General features: G+C 41.0%; 1 protein-coding gene across 19 annotated transcripts in view; it reads left to right on the top strand.

The window, feature by feature from the left end:
• WNK1 (WNK lysine deficient protein kinase 1) overlaps nucleotides 1-18666 on the top strand; it is a 118974-nt gene that overhangs the window by 77780 nt on the left and 22528 nt on the right. For 9 of the 19 annotated variants that reach the window (XM_064478882.1, XM_064478876.1, XM_064478885.1 and 6 more), the window contains 9 exons: nucleotides 7270-7353; nucleotides 13491-13640; nucleotides 14792-15247; nucleotides 15959-16237; nucleotides 16923-17020; nucleotides 17131-17293; nucleotides 17693-17809; nucleotides 18135-18308; nucleotides 18520-18577. In XM_064478882.1, coding sequence (XP_064334952.1) covers nucleotides 7270-7353; nucleotides 13491-13640; nucleotides 14792-15247; nucleotides 15959-16237; nucleotides 16923-17020; nucleotides 17131-17293; nucleotides 17693-17809; nucleotides 18135-18308; nucleotides 18520-18577 — 1579 coding nt within the window. The remainder of the gene's footprint in view (nucleotides 1-7269; nucleotides 7354-13490; nucleotides 13641-14791; nucleotides 15248-15958; nucleotides 16238-16922; nucleotides 17021-17130; nucleotides 17294-17692; nucleotides 17810-18134; nucleotides 18309-18519; nucleotides 18578-18666) is intronic. The other 10 variants (XM_064478888.1, XM_064478891.1, XM_064478887.1 and 7 more) reach the window with 7 other exon arrangements.

Genomic DNA, 18666 nt, shown 5'->3' with positions numbered 1-18666 from the left:
ACACGTGTTATTACCCATGCTTTACATTAGCCAGTCTTCTCAGTTAAAGAATGTTCAAATAGACCATTAGACAATAGCCCATTTCTTTTGCTGACACTCCATGAAGTCTTCAGGAGTAAATAAGATGCATTGTCTGCCTCAGGAAGGAACTGAGAACAACTGGTCACTGTACAGTTCTTGTCTCGTGAGATCTTTAAGCAGGTAGATTTTCCATCTTTCTCAGAAAGCTTTTAATCTGGATTTTGTGAAACTGTTTTTCTTTGCTGAATGAAAATCTCTCTTTCTCTGGTAAGGAAATACTTCTACTTTCTCTGGTCTCTTATCCTGCAGTTTGGAATAAAAGATGTTTGCTTGTTTCATGGTCTGTTGATCAGTCCTGCACTGGCTGGGTCTTAAGATGAATGGCCATAGTAACACAAAGAAAACTCCCAGTGTACTAATGTCCTAACAGTCTACCTCTCTGATCTTTAAGTAGGTAGAGTAGAAGAGCTTTATACAGACTGTGCAGGTATATTTCTGTAATCTGACAGTATTTGTCAGCATTTCTTGTCAGTTAGAAACTGACAGTGGCGCTAATTGACTTCTTCCAAGTTGTCTTTTTTTTTTTTTTTTTAACTGTTTTTAATTTCTTGGCTTCCCTCATCACAGGGTTATGAATTTCAGATCTCTGTTTTAGAAAAGGAAATGAAATGATCATTTATGAGGATGTTAAATATTTGAGCCACAAATAGGCTACATTTATTGATGCTCTAAAAGCAGACTGTTAATGAAATGATAGTCTTTCCTTTTAATGACAATACTCTATGAAGGTATCATGAAAAGCTGTTGAATACTGAGGATTTAAGAAAAAATTTTATAATTATTTTCTTACTACAGAAAGAATTTACTGCGGCTTACAGTAGTATATCACTTACAAGTGGAATAAAAAGAAAAAGAACGGGTGGAGAAAAATGAAAATGTAGTTAGTTACATAGTTTACTATCTAAAAGGAAATAACAGACTTGCTCAGGACAGCCTTGTAGCATTTGATGGGCTGCTTTGTAGCTGTGTTAAACCTTTATGTTCAGGTGCTTCAGACTTTCAAAACTTAGTAAACCAAAGTTGAACCTCTCATGTGCTTGAAAAAAATTTAAAGTTATTTTTTAGAGATTCACATTTGAGATATCTTTCCATTGACTACTTTGGTAAGAATACAGTCTTTCCTATATCTATTGTGAGTTACCTCTAGAAAGCTAATGCTTTTCCTAGTAGGAAATGACTTTTTACCTTTACAGATAAAGATAGGCAAGGGAAATAAAATACTGTGAGCCAACACCTTTTTTTTAGTGTAATGCCTTCTAAAATAGGACTGAGAAATCTTTGGGGATTCCAGAGCTCCTGCAGAGCAATCCAGTCTTAAAATCTTACTTATCTTACGATGTACGTTAAACTAATAGAATTTATTCTTGTCTAATCTTAATAAGTTTACAGAAACTACAAGCCAGTATCCATCATTTTTTCCTGTCTCTTCTGCTACTTCAGTCAGCCTCTCATTCTTACTCATACACTCATAACAATTAATGTTACTGCAGAATATTTAGGGAGATACTTGATCATTATCACAGCTGTTCATAGAAAACCACCCATACCTGACCACAGTGTGGAGAGAACAGCTGTCGCCTGCCAGGTGTGCTTTGTGGAGTTGGGGGAGGATGGAACGTTCATGTCAACTGTGCCTCTGTTATCACAGTGCATTTGGTGGTTTTGTTTTCAGAGTGCTGTATTTTCATGTGTGTTTGTTTTCTGTTTAGCCTCGTCGTGGCCGTAGCATGTCGGTTTGTGTTCCCCATCTTTCTGCTGTTCCCTCTCTGTCCCGCATCTCTCCCAGTGCTCCCTCCACCCCACCACCAGTGCTGTCTGCACCTCTTTCTCCTTCCCTCCTTCGGACTGCCCCCGAGGAAACTTTTGCCGAAAAGCTTTCTAAAGCATTGGAGAGTGTCCTGCCTATGCACTCTGCCTCCCAGCGCAAGCACCGACGCTCCAGCCTGCCTTCCCTCTTTGTCAGTACTGTATGTAACCATAAACTTCCTGACAAGTGAAAATATATTGCCAATGAATACATCCAGGCATCAAGAATTTTAACAAAAAAATAAAGAATAGTACTAAACTTCATAATGTATTATGCTTCTAGGATACCAGTTTTTCCTGTAGGAAGCTTTTTTGTTACAAGGCTTTAAGGGGGAGAAAAGCAAGGAGGTAATGAGAGAGAATGCTTCTGATACCTTTGGCACATACCAGTTTGTGTGCAATAAATTTAGCTTTTATTAAATTCCCCCACCCCCCACCAGTGTGTGTATATATCCTTGCATTTTCATAACTTAGTGAAGAATATGTGTATTACTTAATTTTAAATTTACTGTTGGCTTAATCAAAAGCAAATTTTCTCTTTATCGAACATTACCCAAACATGTTTTTTCCTCACTTTATTGTAAAGAGACATTAATGAAGCTGGATGAGTCCATTTTTTCCCCATAGTCAGTAAAGAATAATTGAAGAGTGAAAGTTGGTTTTAATTTGTCAGCTGTTTAAAATGATATGTCAGCAAACTAAAAGACCACATAACGTTCCTTCCTGGACATTTTTTCCCTTAGATTGAGTAAGGTGGGGCTTTGACTCTAATGAAAACGTCCGATATCCACATAGTACATGCAGGTTTGTTTGGCCCATTCATGTCTATGGAAGATCTGTTTTGTAAATTTATTCTAAACACTGTGGGACCTTGCTGCTGCTTTTCCAGATAGAGAATGATGTTAGCATTCTGATCTAGCAACCCCCAAATCTTTAGCTTTTTACCTAGGAGATTGATTAATTCTCTGTTGTTTCATGGGTTTGGGATCCTCCTTGAATAAACAACAGTAAAATGGAGCATTCTGATTCAAAACAGAAAGCTCCTTTTAGCTGTTGTGAAGAAGTAACAGTGGAGCCATTTTGCTAATTTGATAGGGGTCTTCCTATTGAAAGAATGAAACTACCTTTTTTAAAAAGTTCATAGAAGTGAACATTACAGTGTGCGTGTTTGCATTTGACGAGGTAGGGTTCTAAATTTCAAGTTTTAAGTCTAGAACTGCTTCTGTGACAAAAATTATTGTTAGATGGCTGGAAATTATTTACATTATCCTTTTCACCTGACTTGAACACCAAATTATCCAGGATCAGAAAAGTGGATATTCAGTGATTTGGTGTCTGTAACATGTTTTCTGTAGTAAAATTAACTGGCTCTGGTTTGGGATAGACAGGAGAAGACAGTACTGTCACTAGCCAAGTTGTGTTTTTCACTATCCACCAAAAGTCTCTTCTGATTTCTAGTTAGAAGACATACTATTAGTTGATCAGAAATAAACCCTGGAGCCTCTCACAGAGCACAGGACGGTCAGAACAGGAAGACTTGGTTCAATCTCATTCTTCCTTTAACTCTGTTTCCACTGATGGAGTTTACATTTAGTCATAAGTGGACATATTAATTGTGGGTAAAAACAGAATAATCACTTAGATACTTACATTCTTCCATTTCCTGTGAGAGGGAAGTTGTGGAAAAGTAGCTCTTACCTAATGCAAAGAGTCCCACAGAATAATTTTATTGACCCTGGATGTATTTAATGGATTTTTACTATGCACATAATTTCCAAAAGCATTGTTGTTTCTTGATTAATTATAAATTTGGTGTAACCATATCATAGGGTTACACAGAGCTACCCAGTTGTGCATGTCTAATGTAATTTCACATATGAATGTATGAATTACTTGTCTTATTCATGTTGATACAGCCTCAGTCCATGGCGCATCCGCATGGGGGGACCCCAACATACCCAGAATCACAGATATTTTTCCCAACTATTCATGAACGTCCAGTTTCTTTTTCACCACCTCCCACCTGTCCACCGAAGGTGGCCATTTCCCAGCGGCGTAAGAGCACCTCCTTCCTGGAAGCCCAAACTCATCACTTTCAACCCCTGCTGAGGACTGTTGGCCAAAATCTTCTTCCACCTGGTGGCAGCCCAACTAACTGGACACCAGAGCCCGTAGTCATGTTGGGCACCACAGCCAGTAGAGTAACTGGAGAGCCGTGTGAGATACAGGTCCATCCTGTGTTTGAACCAGCTCAAGTTTACGGGGACTATAGACCTGGACTAGTACTTCCAGAAGAAGCTCACTACTTTGTTCCTCAGGAAGCGGTGTATCTAGCTGGGGTGCATTACCAGACCCAGGTGGCAGAACAGTTTGAGGGTTTTCCGTACAACTCACCCGTGCTGTCAAGTCCTATGAAACAGATACCTGAACAGAAGCCAGTGCCAGGGGGCTCTACCTCAAGTTCTGTCTTTGAATTTCCGCCTGGACAGGCTTTCCTGGTAGGACACCTTCAGAATTTGAGATTAGATTCTGGACTGAGTCCAGGATCTCCCCTCTCTAGCGTTTCTGCACCTATCAGTACAGAGGCTACACGTCTGAAATTTCACCCTGTCTTTGTTCCTCATTCTGCACCTGCTGTGTTAACTCATAACAATGAGAGCAGAAGCACTTGTGTGTTTGAGTTTCACGTTCATACTCCGAGCTCCTCTTCAGGAGAAGGAGGGGGAGCTTTACCTCCGCGTGCTTACCGAAGTCGGCAGGTCTCCGTGGACTTGAGTCAGGAAGAACCAGCCCCTCCGCTGGCTGGGTCACATGGCCGCCTGCAGCCTGTGACTGAGGAGCAGCAGAACTACCAGGCCCCAGACTTGGCTGTTTCTGTGGCAGAGCCTGTTGGACAGAGCTGGCCAATAGGAAGCCCAGAATATTCCAGTGATTCCTCACAGATCACTTCTTCAGACCCCAGTGATTTCCAATCACCTCCCCCTACAGGGGGAGCACCTTTTGGCTCTGACGTCTCATTACCCTTTATCCGTCTGCCTCAGACAGCGTTACAAGAACCCCCACTTTTCTTCTGTTTCCCCCAAGGAACCACATCTCCGCAGGTTTTATCTGCCTCATTTTCTTCAGGAGGATCTGCACTCCATCCACAGGTTACAGGAAAACTTCCACGGTTCTATTAAACTACCCTGCTATGCACCGTTACATTTAAGTTTTCTGTCTCTCCTTTCCATTCAGGAGGAATATTGTCTCATTTTATCGCAGGGTTCTCCACTGGGGAGGGGGTGTATTTTAAACAACTTGTATTTAAGAACAAAATGTGAGAGAGAAGCTGAGTGATTTGCTATAATATGTGCAAACCCTTGGAAAAGAACACAAAAACTAGAGTTTTAGTCATTTGTCAGAGTCAGTACTTCTGTCCATATGTAGAATGTTTTCAGCTAGTTTTGAACATGCAAATGTCTGTAAAGTTGACTCAGCATTGATTATTTACAAATGTTAATGTGAAGTATTTCTTTCTCCCTAGAGACAAACGTGGCTACTTTTTAAAAAATAGAAAAGAGGACTTTTTTTTTTCCTGTAAAATGTAGAGAATGGAAAATAGAGAACTTTTTTTTTTTTTCTGAAGTAGTAGTAAGAATATACAGAATTTTCATTAGTTTGGAAGGATCTTAAAAGGCAGGAAACATCGTAGGAATTTGTCTTAACAAATGAAGATGCCTTTTTAAAATGGCATAGTCAAACAAGCCACTATGTTTTAAATGTTAAAATATGAATTCATGGGGGTGGATAGAACACATGCTTTGCGTGCACAAGATCCTAGGTTCAATCCCCTGTACCAACATTAAAAGATTTTGTTTTTAAATGTTAATCCATAGAATCGACTGATTCTAGTTTTTAGCAACTAAGTTAGAATCCAGTGTGGGTGTGGGGTTTTTTTCGTTTTGAGAATGTGTGATACATGTTGCACAGTGAGGAGCATTAGATATCTCAGGCCTTAGGTTTTCCTCAGCGAGCTTAAATTTTGTTGTTTATGTGTATGAGCATATGCAGTCTCCTGGAAATAAAGACAAAGTAATGGGTGTAAGTCAAGATGTGGAGTCAGTATTAACTATTTCATATATTTCTCGATACATTTTGTCAAATGTATGAGTCTTAGAAAATCTGTGTAGGAGACTATGCAGTTAATTAGATAGGAAGCTTTGCAATTATGTATTCAAGATACCATTTGGATCTTTTAAATACCTCACTCTTTATAAAATACTATATATTCTTCTTTATACTTTCTTCCTATGTTCTTCCCCCAGGGGCATGAATTACTCTGAAAATATTACATCAAGTGTCACATACTTAGAGTAGTTCTAAGAAGCAAAAAGATCCAGAGATGTGAGAACTGTCCCACGTGGACATGCGGTGTGGTACGCTCACGTTAATACACTGGTGTCTGGCCTGCTGTGACTGAATGCACGGCCACCCATTCTCGTTTAAACTTCGCAAAATGAAATTTCAAACATCAGGTAGTTAATTTATAGAAAAATTGCAGGACGAATGAATACTTAGAGTGGTTAAGATGCAATGGAATGTGGTGTCCTATCCAGGTAGCTTCAGAGAGGCCCCTCTAAACTGAAATGAAACAGCAAATGTGGGCTGTTTTGTTTTCTTAACTCGCCTGTATCAAGCCCTGCACTCGTCTCACGTTCTCATTTGTTTTTGCTTAAGACCCCTTTGGGTGAGGGTTTCTCAGATTCAGTGCTTTGCTGTTTTAGGTTAGGTACCTCTGTTGTGGGGGCTGCCCTGTGTATTGCAGGATGTGCGGCAGCATCCCTGGCCTCTACCCGCTGGGCGCCATTAGCAGTCACCTCCCCCCGTTGTGACAGCCAGAAATACCTCCAGGTATTGCCAGATGTCCAGATCACCCCCAGTGGAGGTGATGATTTTTTTACATTTTTGACAAAAGTCACCATGAAACTACAAGAAGTAGCACAAAGGAACCCAAGTAGCATTATCAGGTACCTTTTCTCTTTAGGTGCTGAGATAGGTTTTCGTATTGATAGTCTTACTACTTTTTTCCTGATTCTTTTCAGTAACAATTTTATTACGGATCTTACTATTTTCGCAAAAAGTATAGCCCGAGCCACAGGGTAGGTTAGGTTTTAACAGTGATTTCTGCGTGGCATCAGAGTATGTTCTGCTATATGATTCTTCTCTAACCTTTTCTTTAGAAACACGCCCCAGTGCTCTCTCCTGTACATGGTTACTCAAGCTAATGTTTCATTTTGCTCAGGCAAATTCTCAGGAGCTCACATACTTATTGCAAAGTCCTGACCTCTCTATAGACTTACCTTTGAACTCCTCTAATTTTTTGTGTTCACTTCTTTCCTTCAGGCACAGGGGCAGAGCCAGGGTCAGCCGTCTTCAAGTAGTTTAGCAGGGGTTCCAGCTTCCCAACCTGTACAACATTCTCAGCAGGTGAGAGCAACTCATTGCTACATTTTGTGGATTAGCAGTCACCAAAACACTGTTTTATGTCTTTTCATGAATTAGACTCTGAGTGTAAATGGCTTGCTAAGTTTTTGAGAGGAGAATCAAGAGGCGTAACATTTCAGAAAATCTTCTCTTTTGTTTAATGTATTTCTTTTGTGGGGGCAGGGAGCAAGCAACCTACTAGATTAGACGTATATTGAAATTCAAAAGAATCATTTTTACTGACACAGTTTCTCAACTTTCTTAAACAGATGGTTTTACACTATTTTAACAGTATAGTTAACCCTTGAACAATGCAGCGGGGATAGGGATGTGAGCCCTCTACACAGTCAAAAATCTGCATGTGGCTTTATAGTGTGCCCTCCCTGTCTGGTTACACATCCGTGGATTCAGCCAACCTCGGGTCATGTAGTATGTATTTATTGAAATCATTCGCATATAAGTGAACCTGTACAGTTTAAACCAGTGTTGTTCAAGGATCGCCTGTACAAAGAATATATTTTGTTTCTATATATATTCATGATTTGTCCTTTTGTGAGCATTTTACCATTGCTTTTATTGTGCTTGATTCTCATAATTTTGCACTCCGTTTTGATTGTTTCTGATCTGTGGGCTGGGTATCGGATTTTATGCTAATGAATGAAAGCCCAAGGACAACGGTTTCAGGAACTTTTAAGAAATACTTTTAACTTCTGATTTGGGGAGTTGTTCCCAAAGCTTCAGAGAACTCAAGGGATTAGTAAAGTGCTGAAGTATTCAACAGCAAAACTGGTAATTCTAAAATTAAATATCAATAGGTCATCATTGATACCAGTTAACAGTAATTATTTGCATGGAAATAATGCTTTTCGGGCACAATTGAATATTTACTATCCATTTCAGATAAAATTTGTAGTCCCTACCTGTGTCATAAAAACTTCCCAATGAACTATTTTGTTTATAGTTCCCTATAAAGTATATTTTTGAACCACCAAATTCTAAATTGGCTTGCTTCTATTAAATCTTGAAACAAAATTTTAAATTCTCGTTACAAATGGCCTGCTTCCAGTTTAACATGTAATCATGTAGTCATTTGATACTGGCTTAAATTAAGATTAGATCTTCCTTGTACAAAACTAGTTTGGTTATATAGGCAGAGCTTGTTTTATTGCGCTTCGCAGATTTTTTACAAATTGAAGATTTGTGTTAACCCTGCTTCAAGGAAGTCTGTTGTCTCCATTTTTCCAATAGCATTTGTTCACTTCATGTCTCTGTCACATTTTGGTAATTCCCACAGTATGTCAAACTTTTTCATTATTTTTAAGTTTTTATGGTGATCTGTGATTAGTGATCTTCGATGTTACTATTGCAAAAAGATTATGATTTGCTGAAGGCTCAGATGATAGTTAGCATCTTTTAGCAATAAGGTATTTTTAAATTAAAGTTTGTACTTTGCTTTTTTAGCTATAGCTGTTTCATACTCGATAGACTAGAGTAGAGTGTGAACTTAATTTACATGCACTGGGAAACCAAAACATTCATGTGACTGGCTTCCTTGCAGTACTCATTTTATTGCAGTGGTCTGGAACCAAACCTGTACCCTCTGAGGTCTGCTTGTATATACATTTTCTGTGTTACCAACACCTCTCTTTTATAGAACTGAAGGGCCGAGGATTATGTTTTTTCTTGTTCTTGCCCTTTCTTCCAGATAAGTATCTGAATCTGTATATGATTATAGTCAAGTCCAGGTAGTCACATTTTTGCCGACCTTAACAGGTCTAATTATGTCAACAACCCCTAATAGGAACACAAAATAAATCTGGGTGAGGACAGAAGCACTGTTGTGAGTACCTGTATCCTATTTTGCTTATCCTTGGATGCAGGCCAATAGCAAGAAAATGTGCAGATTTAAGTGTGTGCTCTGTTTTTCCTTTTCCAAGGGAATTTGTCAGGTGTCTTATATTTGGGCATGTAAATGAAGAAGACAATGATAAAGTCAATGGTGAGAAAAGTCTGCGATGTCAGGTTAAAAGAATTAGGTAGTTGACTCTTCTGGGAAAAAATATGAAATGGCTGTCTCTACAGTACAGACAACAATTGATTCATGTGTCAGCGATGCTTTTTTTTAAAGATACACTCATTTTGTGATTTATTTTAAATATAGCATGAGTTAAATAGAATCATGAAATTAAGCCCTCAATTTATGTGTATGCAGTGTAGAATATTTGATTTTCCCCTAGTCACATAGCCAGTAAGTGGATAGAATTAAAAATTACAAACCAAAATCCAAAATTTCTAGAATAATGTTCTTTTTTTCTATATTAAAGTTCTGCAGGGACTTATGATTCTGCAGAGGTGCCCAAGAAGCTTTATTTGCTCTATCTTCTGGGGTTCCATATATAGAAAAGACAGGTTGTAAACTTTCTGTAGTATGTGGTTAGAGTCTGTCTATTTTTAAATGTGATTTTTGTTTTACATACTGCAGGTGGCAGCCCCACCTCAGGAAACCTATCTCTAGTTTTACTAATGTAAGGAAAGAAATGAACTTTAATCAAAATTTACCTCATGTGTTTCTGGAATGTGATGAATACAGGATTGCTTTCTTTCATGTTTTTATCAAGAGTCTCTTCCAGGGGTTTGCTTTGTCTTAAAGAGGTGACAAAAATAGCTTTCTCCTACTGGAAGACTTGGTATTTTGCTGCCACACGCAAGGTCATGAGCTGCCCTACCCACTTAATAATTTCATCCATAGGGTCTGTGTAGAGTCTTCAGGTTCTCTCTGACTTTCTGTTCACCTGAGGCTCGTGAACATTTCTTTCATCAAGCACCTGTGTCCGCCAGAGAGCACACAGTCAGTGTAGGCTGTTTGAACTGGTTTCGTGAGGCAGGTGGAGGCGAAGCGTGATGCTGAGCTGCTGTGCTAAACAGTACTGGTTTGCCTAAAGTGTTGATTATTAGCCAGTGTGATTGTGCTAAAAAAAAAAAGGAAAGCACATACTCTTGGCCTACCTAGCAGTGCCCCTTCTCCCCGAGCGCTCTGTGGTGTCGCTGGCAATAACAGCCTCTCATTATTTTAAGCAAAGAGTAATGGTATATGTCTCTCAGACTGCTCATTTTTGACAGTCCACATACACACCAACTAAGTAATTAAACAGTTTTTTTTTCTGAGTTCATGCTCTGAAGGGCCACGGGCTAGGCACTGAGGGGCTGCCGCAGTGTACCGCGCATGGCTACTCTCAGGGAGCCCAAGTCACCTGGTAGACGTGTGGGCAGTTCCTACAAAACAAGTGAGTGTAACAGCTAACATATACAAAGTGCAAAGCATTCTACTTACATTTTTATTTTATGCTTGTATAAACCCTGTAAGTATAGGTACTATCATTATTTCTGTTGTATGGATGGGAAAGCTGAGGCGAGATCTGGAGAAGCTAGTTATTCTACCCAAACTTACACAGCTTAATAAGAGAGAGAAGTTAAATCCAAGTAGTTTGACTCTGTAACTTACCATTTAACTACTGACTGATTATGTCATGAGAGGAGAGAAATTACATCTCCTGAGCAGGGGGCGGGCTGTCAGGTAGGCTCTATGAAGGAGCATTTGAACTGGGCTCTGCATTTGAGTTAAATTCAGATGAATAAAGAATGCTCTAGGCCCAAAGAAAAGTTGAGGAGGGGGCCGTGTAAGCAAGGTACAAGGCACAGAGGTAGAAGGGAGACACAAACAATCCAGCCTGGGTTCCGCTGAGCTGGAGTACAGGTGAGTGAAGGAGTGGTTCCAGGAGACGCTGAGTCTGGATGTGAGCAAGGCTCCGCGTTGACGGGCGACGGAGGGAGCCGCGTGCCCAGATACGAGGTGGGCTTTCCTCAGATTTACCCCTTAATAAAGAGGGGAGTCACCACACAGTCAAACCTTTATCATACTTCCACATTACATGTTACTCACTGCCCCTTATTTTGAACAATAACCAAAAAAAGTTTAATGGAGTAAAGTAAAACTGTTGAGAATGAAAGTGCCTGTAAGGACCTTAAATGGTATATGTAGTTGGAAACATTTATAGACAACATCTGACAGAATTGGTCTTAAAATAAAAGCCAGGACATTGAACATAGATTTGGTCCTTATTCTTAGAGGGACAGCTTCACCATTCCAGGTTCTGTATGTCATTGTAAATAATTTTTTTAAAGATCACTTAAATCACCAAAGAAGATAAACACATGGCAAGATACCACGTGAAAAGGTGTTCGATATCATCAGCTATCACCTTTACCCACTCATTACAACGCCTGAAGCCAGAAAGCCTGACCTAGCTTAAGTGTTTGCGAGACCTGGAGCGGTTGGAGCTCTCACCCACTGCTGGTGAAAAAGGGATGCAACAGTCCCTTTGGAAACCAGTTCAGCAGTTTCTTAAAATGCAAGTTACACACCTACCACCGGACACAGCCATTCCACTTGCAGATGTTTACCCAAGAGGAATGAAAGCATGTCCATATAAAAACTCAAACATAGCTTTATTTTTAGTTGCCAGAACTGTAAATGAGTTAAATATTTACCAACAGATGAATGGATAAGCAACTTTCAGTATATCCAAACAATGGAATATTTCTCAGCAATGAAAATGAATTAACTGTTGATACAACAATATGATGAATCTCCAAGTATGATGAATGAAAGTAGTCTAAGCAGAAAAGACTGTATACTGTATGCTTCTGTTAATATAAGGTTCTAGAAAATGTAAACTAATCTACAGTGACAGCAAACAGACCATTGGTTGCTAGAGGATAATATCTGGGGTTGGAAGAAGTAGAACTGAGACATCACGAAGAGACCAGAGGAAGTTCCTGAGGGTGATGGCCATGTGCACTGTCTTGACTGTGGTGATAGCTCCACGGTGTATGTGCACGCTAAAACTTGCCGCAGTGTATGATCTACACGTGTGCAGTTTGTTGTTTGTCAGTTACATCTCAATAAAGCTGCTACTTAAAAATTAAAATCATAAAATCCACTTAAAGATTACATGAATATACACCTATAGGACAATTGAAAAAAAATTCAACTATTCTAATAGTATTCAAACAGAAGCTTGTCACTAGGTTTTACCTCAAGACACAACTGAAAGGGAAAGTTATGCTCCAGAAAAACAGGATCATTCATAGTACAGGTCCAGTGAAGGTAACAGCGCTGGTGTCTTACATGTAAAGAATTCGAATGGAGGAGGGGTTTCTGTATTTCTACATTTGTAATTATGTGTGGTGATCATTTTGCACTATGTACATATGTCAAATCATGCTACACGTCACTTATATTTCAGTGCACACACACACACAGCTTCTCTTCATATAAGCTGTAACCAGTTAGTGGTATGGACCAAGACATGTGTAAAAGGCTATTGGCTATAGCGTTATTTTAAGTAACAAGAAAATCAAACCCAGATATTCATCATTAGGATATTGGTTCCATTGATAATGAAATAAAAATGGCATGTCAGAGAATAGTATTTACAAAATAGGCATGTTTTTAAAAAGCTTTACTTTTAAAAACAAAGAAGTGTACTTGTGTGTGAGTGACCACTTATGCATAGAAAAAAGTCCATAAAGTTGACACACAAAACCACTAACTGGTTGCCTCTGAGGAAATGAGGTTGGGTATTTTCATTTGACTCTTAATCTGATATATTGGTTAAAATTTTTATTACAAACAGGTATTGCCTTTTATTTAAAAATTTAAAATTTAAACTAGTTATAGGTGTTGGAGAGTCTTGAAAGTCAGCTATGAAGTTCAGGTTTTTGTTAGGCTAGAGGGGGCCATTAATTTATTAATAATTTATTGTTTGGGTACAGTTACGTGCCATGCATTAAATTTAGGTGTGTTATACCAGGGTGTCTAGCACATAGTTGATTCCCTTTGCCCTACTTTGAGTGAGTGGTAGTGTCCTTGTTTTCAAAGAAGGAAGCCTCGCTCTGGCAGTAAGACGGGCCACCTCTCAGGTGTCACAGCTGGTAAGGGGTAAAGCTGGAGTCCCCAGTTCAGTGCTTTCCTCACATTTTGTAGCTATTATCAGAGCTATTCTTTAAGCAGACTAATTAAAGCATACTTCAGAAACATGCTGTTAATGACTTGAAATAAAATTGTATTTTCTTCTCAGCAGCAGGGAGTCCAGCAGACAGCCTCCTCTCAGCCGACGGTGCAGTATTCCCTTCCACAGGCACCGGCCTCCAGTGAGGCCCTGACTGCACAGCCAGCGAGCCAGCCTCCGCCCCCGCAGGTGTTGCCTCACGTGTCAGTGGGGAAACAGGTGCGTGCTTAGTTCCTGGAGGGGAGTGCCATGTGGCTGTGTGGAGGGGCCTCTGCCTTCTCTAGTGGTGGAGTATGGAAGTTGGCTAATTTCACTGCAAAAATGAAGTGAAAATTACCTCTTGTGCTTATGCATCGGTTGATGTAATGGTTACATGCAGCAGTGATAATCCCACATGTTTACCTTTTAGGTGCATCAGCCAACGCTTAGTTTGACAGGTACAGACCTAATAAAGGTGCTTTAGTAGCTGAATCTGGATGTTGTCTAGAGTTGTCAGTTACACCTAGTATTCTCGGTTTGCAGTCACGCTGTGTTTTCTTGTAGATTTATGCATTGTCTCCTTCCTCTGCCTACTGACAGCAAGTCACAAAACCCTTTATACGGATTGGGTTTTTCCTAAGTTGTCCTAATCCCTTAAAAAAAAAAAGTACCCCTGTAGAAGATAGGCTCTTCCGAATGAGCTGTTTTCAACTTTACGTCGGGCTTGTGCTTGTGTTGTGGCACAGTGCGTGGTCTGTCAAGTTTCATCACATCTGAGATACTGTCAGTTGTAAGTTATGTTTAACACTGAGAACTGACACATCATTAATTGTAAGATACATCTCAACTTCATAAATGTTAAAATGACCCATGGTGAGAAGGGGTGCTTGCGTCCTAGAACCAGTGGAAGATGGTAACTATACCTCCTTTTACAGGTCTGTGTTAGACTTGAGAGTTGTAGAAGCAGGAGGGATGAGCTCTGACCCCGCTGGGAAGGAAGTCCTTTGAACTTCAGTGACTGCGGCGATGCAGCCATAGGTGTAGGGACAGCAGACATGCCAGGGGACTATGGTCCGTGAGACACATCTCTGTCAGGCTGTAAAGAAAACAGCCTTCCGTGTAGAAGGGGTCTCTGTGCCGTTGAACGATAAAACATTAGCGGAGTTCTTCACAGCAGACTGGGCGCAGTGGCCGCTCTGTCAGCCTCCTTGTCTCCTGCGCACCTCTCCCTGCTCCTACATGGCATATTAACTCACACTAATGTATGCAGGGATTTGGTGTTTGTTTTAATTTTCTCTCTTTTTTGGCTAATACATACATCTTGCTTTTGGCAGCCTTGCTCTTTTTTTTTTCTTTAAGTTGGTCTGTTTTGTTTTTCTTTCCCTTCCCAGCTTCCAGTTTCCCAGCCAGTACCAACTATCCAAGGCGAACCTCAGATCCCAGTGGCGACACAGCCCTCAGTTGTTCCAGTCCATTCTGGTGCTCATTTCCTCCCTGTGGGACAGCCACTCCCACCTTCCTTACTCCCTCAGTTCCCTGTCTCTCATATCTCCTCGGCGCCTCCCGCCTCTGCAGCTCAGCCGGGTTTCTCACCCCTTCCCGCCACAATGGCAGCTGGCCTTGCCCAGCCTCTGCTCACCTTGGCTTCACCTGCTGCAGCAGCTGCAGGCCCAGGGGCACCCGCTGTGCTTCCTAGCCAGCTTCCAGCCCTCCTGCAGCCTGCGACCCAGCTGCCGGGTCAGGCTCACCCGCAGCTCCTGCAGCCAGCAGTCCAGTCCACGGGGATACCCGCTAGCCTTGGACAGACTGCTGAGGCTCCACTTCCCTCTGGAGATGCTCTCTACCAGGTACCGTGTTGACTGGCAAAAAGGAGGGCGCCAGAGGGTTTGGCTGTAATAACAACATCGAGGACTTCAGAACCTAATACTGGAATATCGGAATAACTAGCAGTAACCAGAGTTCCTGATCTCAACCATAGACGCTAAAATAGTAAACTCCTGAGAAAGGATGGGGGGTGATGTCTGACGGTTCATTTCCATTTTTCCCAAGACACCTCTTTGGGGAAAGTGGTTCTCTCAATACTCGGTGTAAGCTGATTGAATGCTAGATATAGCTAATAATAGAATATATCAGGCTACGTTTTTATAGGAAGGGTAAATACGGTGGCCAACATGGAATCCTTAAAAAGCTTCAGGGTTTAGATTTAGAGTACTAGCATGTCATTATCTGACTGGAATGACGGATACCTCAGAGGTTTTGCATTCTCCTGTTTGACTGACTAGAAAGTAGCTATTTTTCTAGAAGGAATTCTGTGTCTTCCTCCTATTTAAATAGTCTCCAGGAGAGGGAAAAATAGCAATTTAAAATACACTTCTATGCAGCCCTGTCCCCTAAATGAAATCAGTCTGTCATTTAATTTTGAGGAAGAATCTTTAAATTATTAGAGAGGGATTGGGGTGCTGTTCATCTTTGCTACGTGCTTTCCTGTGCATGTCTTGCTGTTTTGCTCATTTGATGACCCAACCTACACTAACTCCCCTTCCTCATTTCTGTCACAGGGCTTCCCACCTCGACTGCCACCACAGTACCCAGGAGATTCAAATATTGCTCCCTCTTCCAGCGTGGCTTCTGTTTGCCTCCCTTCTACAGTCCTGTCCCCTCCCTTGCCGACAGAAGCATTGGCTGCCCCAGGTTACTTTCCTACAGTGGTGCAGCCTTATGTGGAATCAAATCTTTTGGTTTCCGTGGGCAGTATAGGAGGACAGGTTCAAGTGCCCCAGCCAGCAGTGAGCTTAGCACAAGCCCCCACTACATCCTCCCAGCAAGCAGCTCTGGAGGTAAATGGAATTTCTGCATGTTTATAGCTGAGACATATGTGTAATGGGATAAAAGTGACAAAGGAGAAACATAGGTTCCCCTGGTTTAGAATTCGTTTGGAAACTATTTTAAACTAACTTCTGAATGACTTTTTCTTACAGCAGAATGAAATGCCAGTGTGGGGGCCTTGTTGCCACTGGCTGTTCTGTTGGGAAGTGAGTGTGCCTTGGAGAAGATTAATCCTGTTAGCACTTCACTTCTCTAGCTAGCCCTTCAGCCGTTTTTCTTGTCCTTTCACAAATTCTTGCCATGGTGGTCCCCAGAATACCTTACCCTGCTGTGCGCCCAGTGATCGCTCTTGCCCCACTCAGAGAGCGCTGCGCCGCCTCTGCACTTGGCTCTGCCTGCCCTGCTGCACGTTCTGGCGAGATGCTGGCTGCATGGCAGGTTGTAGTTTCTCACCACCTAGCGACAGCTGTGGCTGATGACACACCATGTAGCCTGTACCAGAGACTAGCTTTAGAATCTCCCTTTGCAATTTTAAGAGGACTTTCTGTAGATGCTGAATATTAAGAATTTCTAGTAAATGTAGTGCTTTTAGGACTTAGGGGAGGGATAAGAAAAAAAAAAGTAGCTTATTGAGGATGGCCAGTAATAAGTAAAATATATGACTGCCAAGGTTTGAATTATCCTTTCTGTTCACAGAGTACTCGAGGAGTCCCTCAGGTCGCTCCTCCAGAGCCAGCTCCAGTGGCACAGCCACAGCCCGCCCACCCTGCCGCCTTGGTCTCTTCTATAGACAGGTGTGTAAAGTCAACTTCTCCTGTCTTGATGGGTCGATAGGATGGCATGAAACTTGAGGCTGTGAAACCTTTAAATCTCCTATTGTAAATTGAACTTTTTCCCCCCAAAGTGCACATTCAGATGTGGCTTCAGGAATGAGTGACGGCAATGAGACTGTCGCATCGTCTAGCGGAAGGCATGAAGGGAGAACCACGAAGCGGCATTGCAGGAAATCTGTGAGAAGTCGCTCTCGCCATGAAAAGACTTCACGCCCCAAACTGAGAATTTTGAATGTAAGTATTGCTGACTTCTGGGTTTCATATAGTTAGTTTATTATTTAAGTATTTCTAAGGCTAGAGTGTATTGATGAAAGTTTAGGCTCTTCTAATCACCCAAATGATACTGTTAAATTTCGTATTTCTGTAAGAAGGCAGTAGAGAGTTTAATTTGCACAACAAAGGCTTTACATTTCTTCCAAACTCCTCAATGGAAGATAAGTACGTCGCTCAAAGCCTGATATTTTCTTAAGGTTTTCCTGCTGCCAGTTTAAGAGGCAAAGTACCAGTGTTTCAAGGACTAGTGGTAACGTTACGCTGAACTTCAAGTGATAACCTACATCACTTTCTCACATCCAATAACGGTGCTGAGCATGGTCTTCTGAGATTAGAAATACTTTACTTTTTTCTTTTTAGGTTTCAAATAAAGGAGACCGGGTAGTAGAATGTCAACTAGAGACTCACAACCGGAAAATGGTTACATTCAAATTTGACTTAGATGGTGACAACCCTGAGGAGATAGCAACAATTATGGTATGTCTGAGTTTAGAGTCCCAGATTTTTCCTTAGTCCTTGATCTTCATATCCACCACCCTAGGCAAATAGGCAATATTTTGTAAACTGTTTTGACAGTTACCTATTTATTTCAGTTTCAGTGTGAGTATAACTAGCAGACCAAGCCGGTGATTTAGAGATGTTTTTGTCTGGGGCCTATCTAGGTATTAAAGAACTAACTTACATATCAGATAAATAATACAGATGGAATGCAGACTGGGCAGAAAAATGAAAATGGGGATTGAATGACCTAAGGCTTGAGGAACACTGTACGAATCAGGCTGATGTCTCATTTCTTTTACAGGTGAACAATGACTTTATTCTGGCAACAGAAAGAGAGTCATTTGTGGATCAGGTGCGGGAAATTATTGAAAAAGCTGATGAGATGCTCAGTGAGGATGTCAGTGTGGAGCCAGAGGGTGACCAGGGGTTGGAGCGTCTGCAGGGAAAGGATGACTATGGCTTTTCAGGGTCTCAGGTAGGCTCACCATCCCGTAGTGAAGCTTTGTTTGTTTCAGATCCAGTGGTACCATGTTACACCTGTAACTAAGGCTGTCAGCACTCATGTTCTCTTTGCAGTCAAATGCTCTACCCCTGAGCTATACCCCCATGTTCTCTTTGCATGTGGCGATTTGCTTTGCCTAATCACTGAATTTGAGAATGAATTTAATCACTTTTGTTTGTTGTAGAAATTGGAAGGAGAGTTCAAACAACCAGCTCCTGTGTCTTCCATGCCACAGCAAATAGGTGAATTTCTTTTCTTTCCATCATTTGCTCTTACCTGAGAATTTGTGTGTTAATACTAAAATCTCGAAGCTTCGTGTTAGTGATGGTGT

Source organism: Camelus dromedarius, chromosome 25 (assembly GCF_036321535.1).
Source record: "Camelus dromedarius isolate mCamDro1 chromosome 25, mCamDro1.pat, whole genome shotgun sequence".
NCBI lineage: Eukaryota > Metazoa > Chordata > Mammalia > Artiodactyla > Camelidae > Camelus > Camelus dromedarius.
Note: the sequence above shows the minus strand (reverse complement) of the source record. Positions and strands in the feature narration are given on the sequence as shown.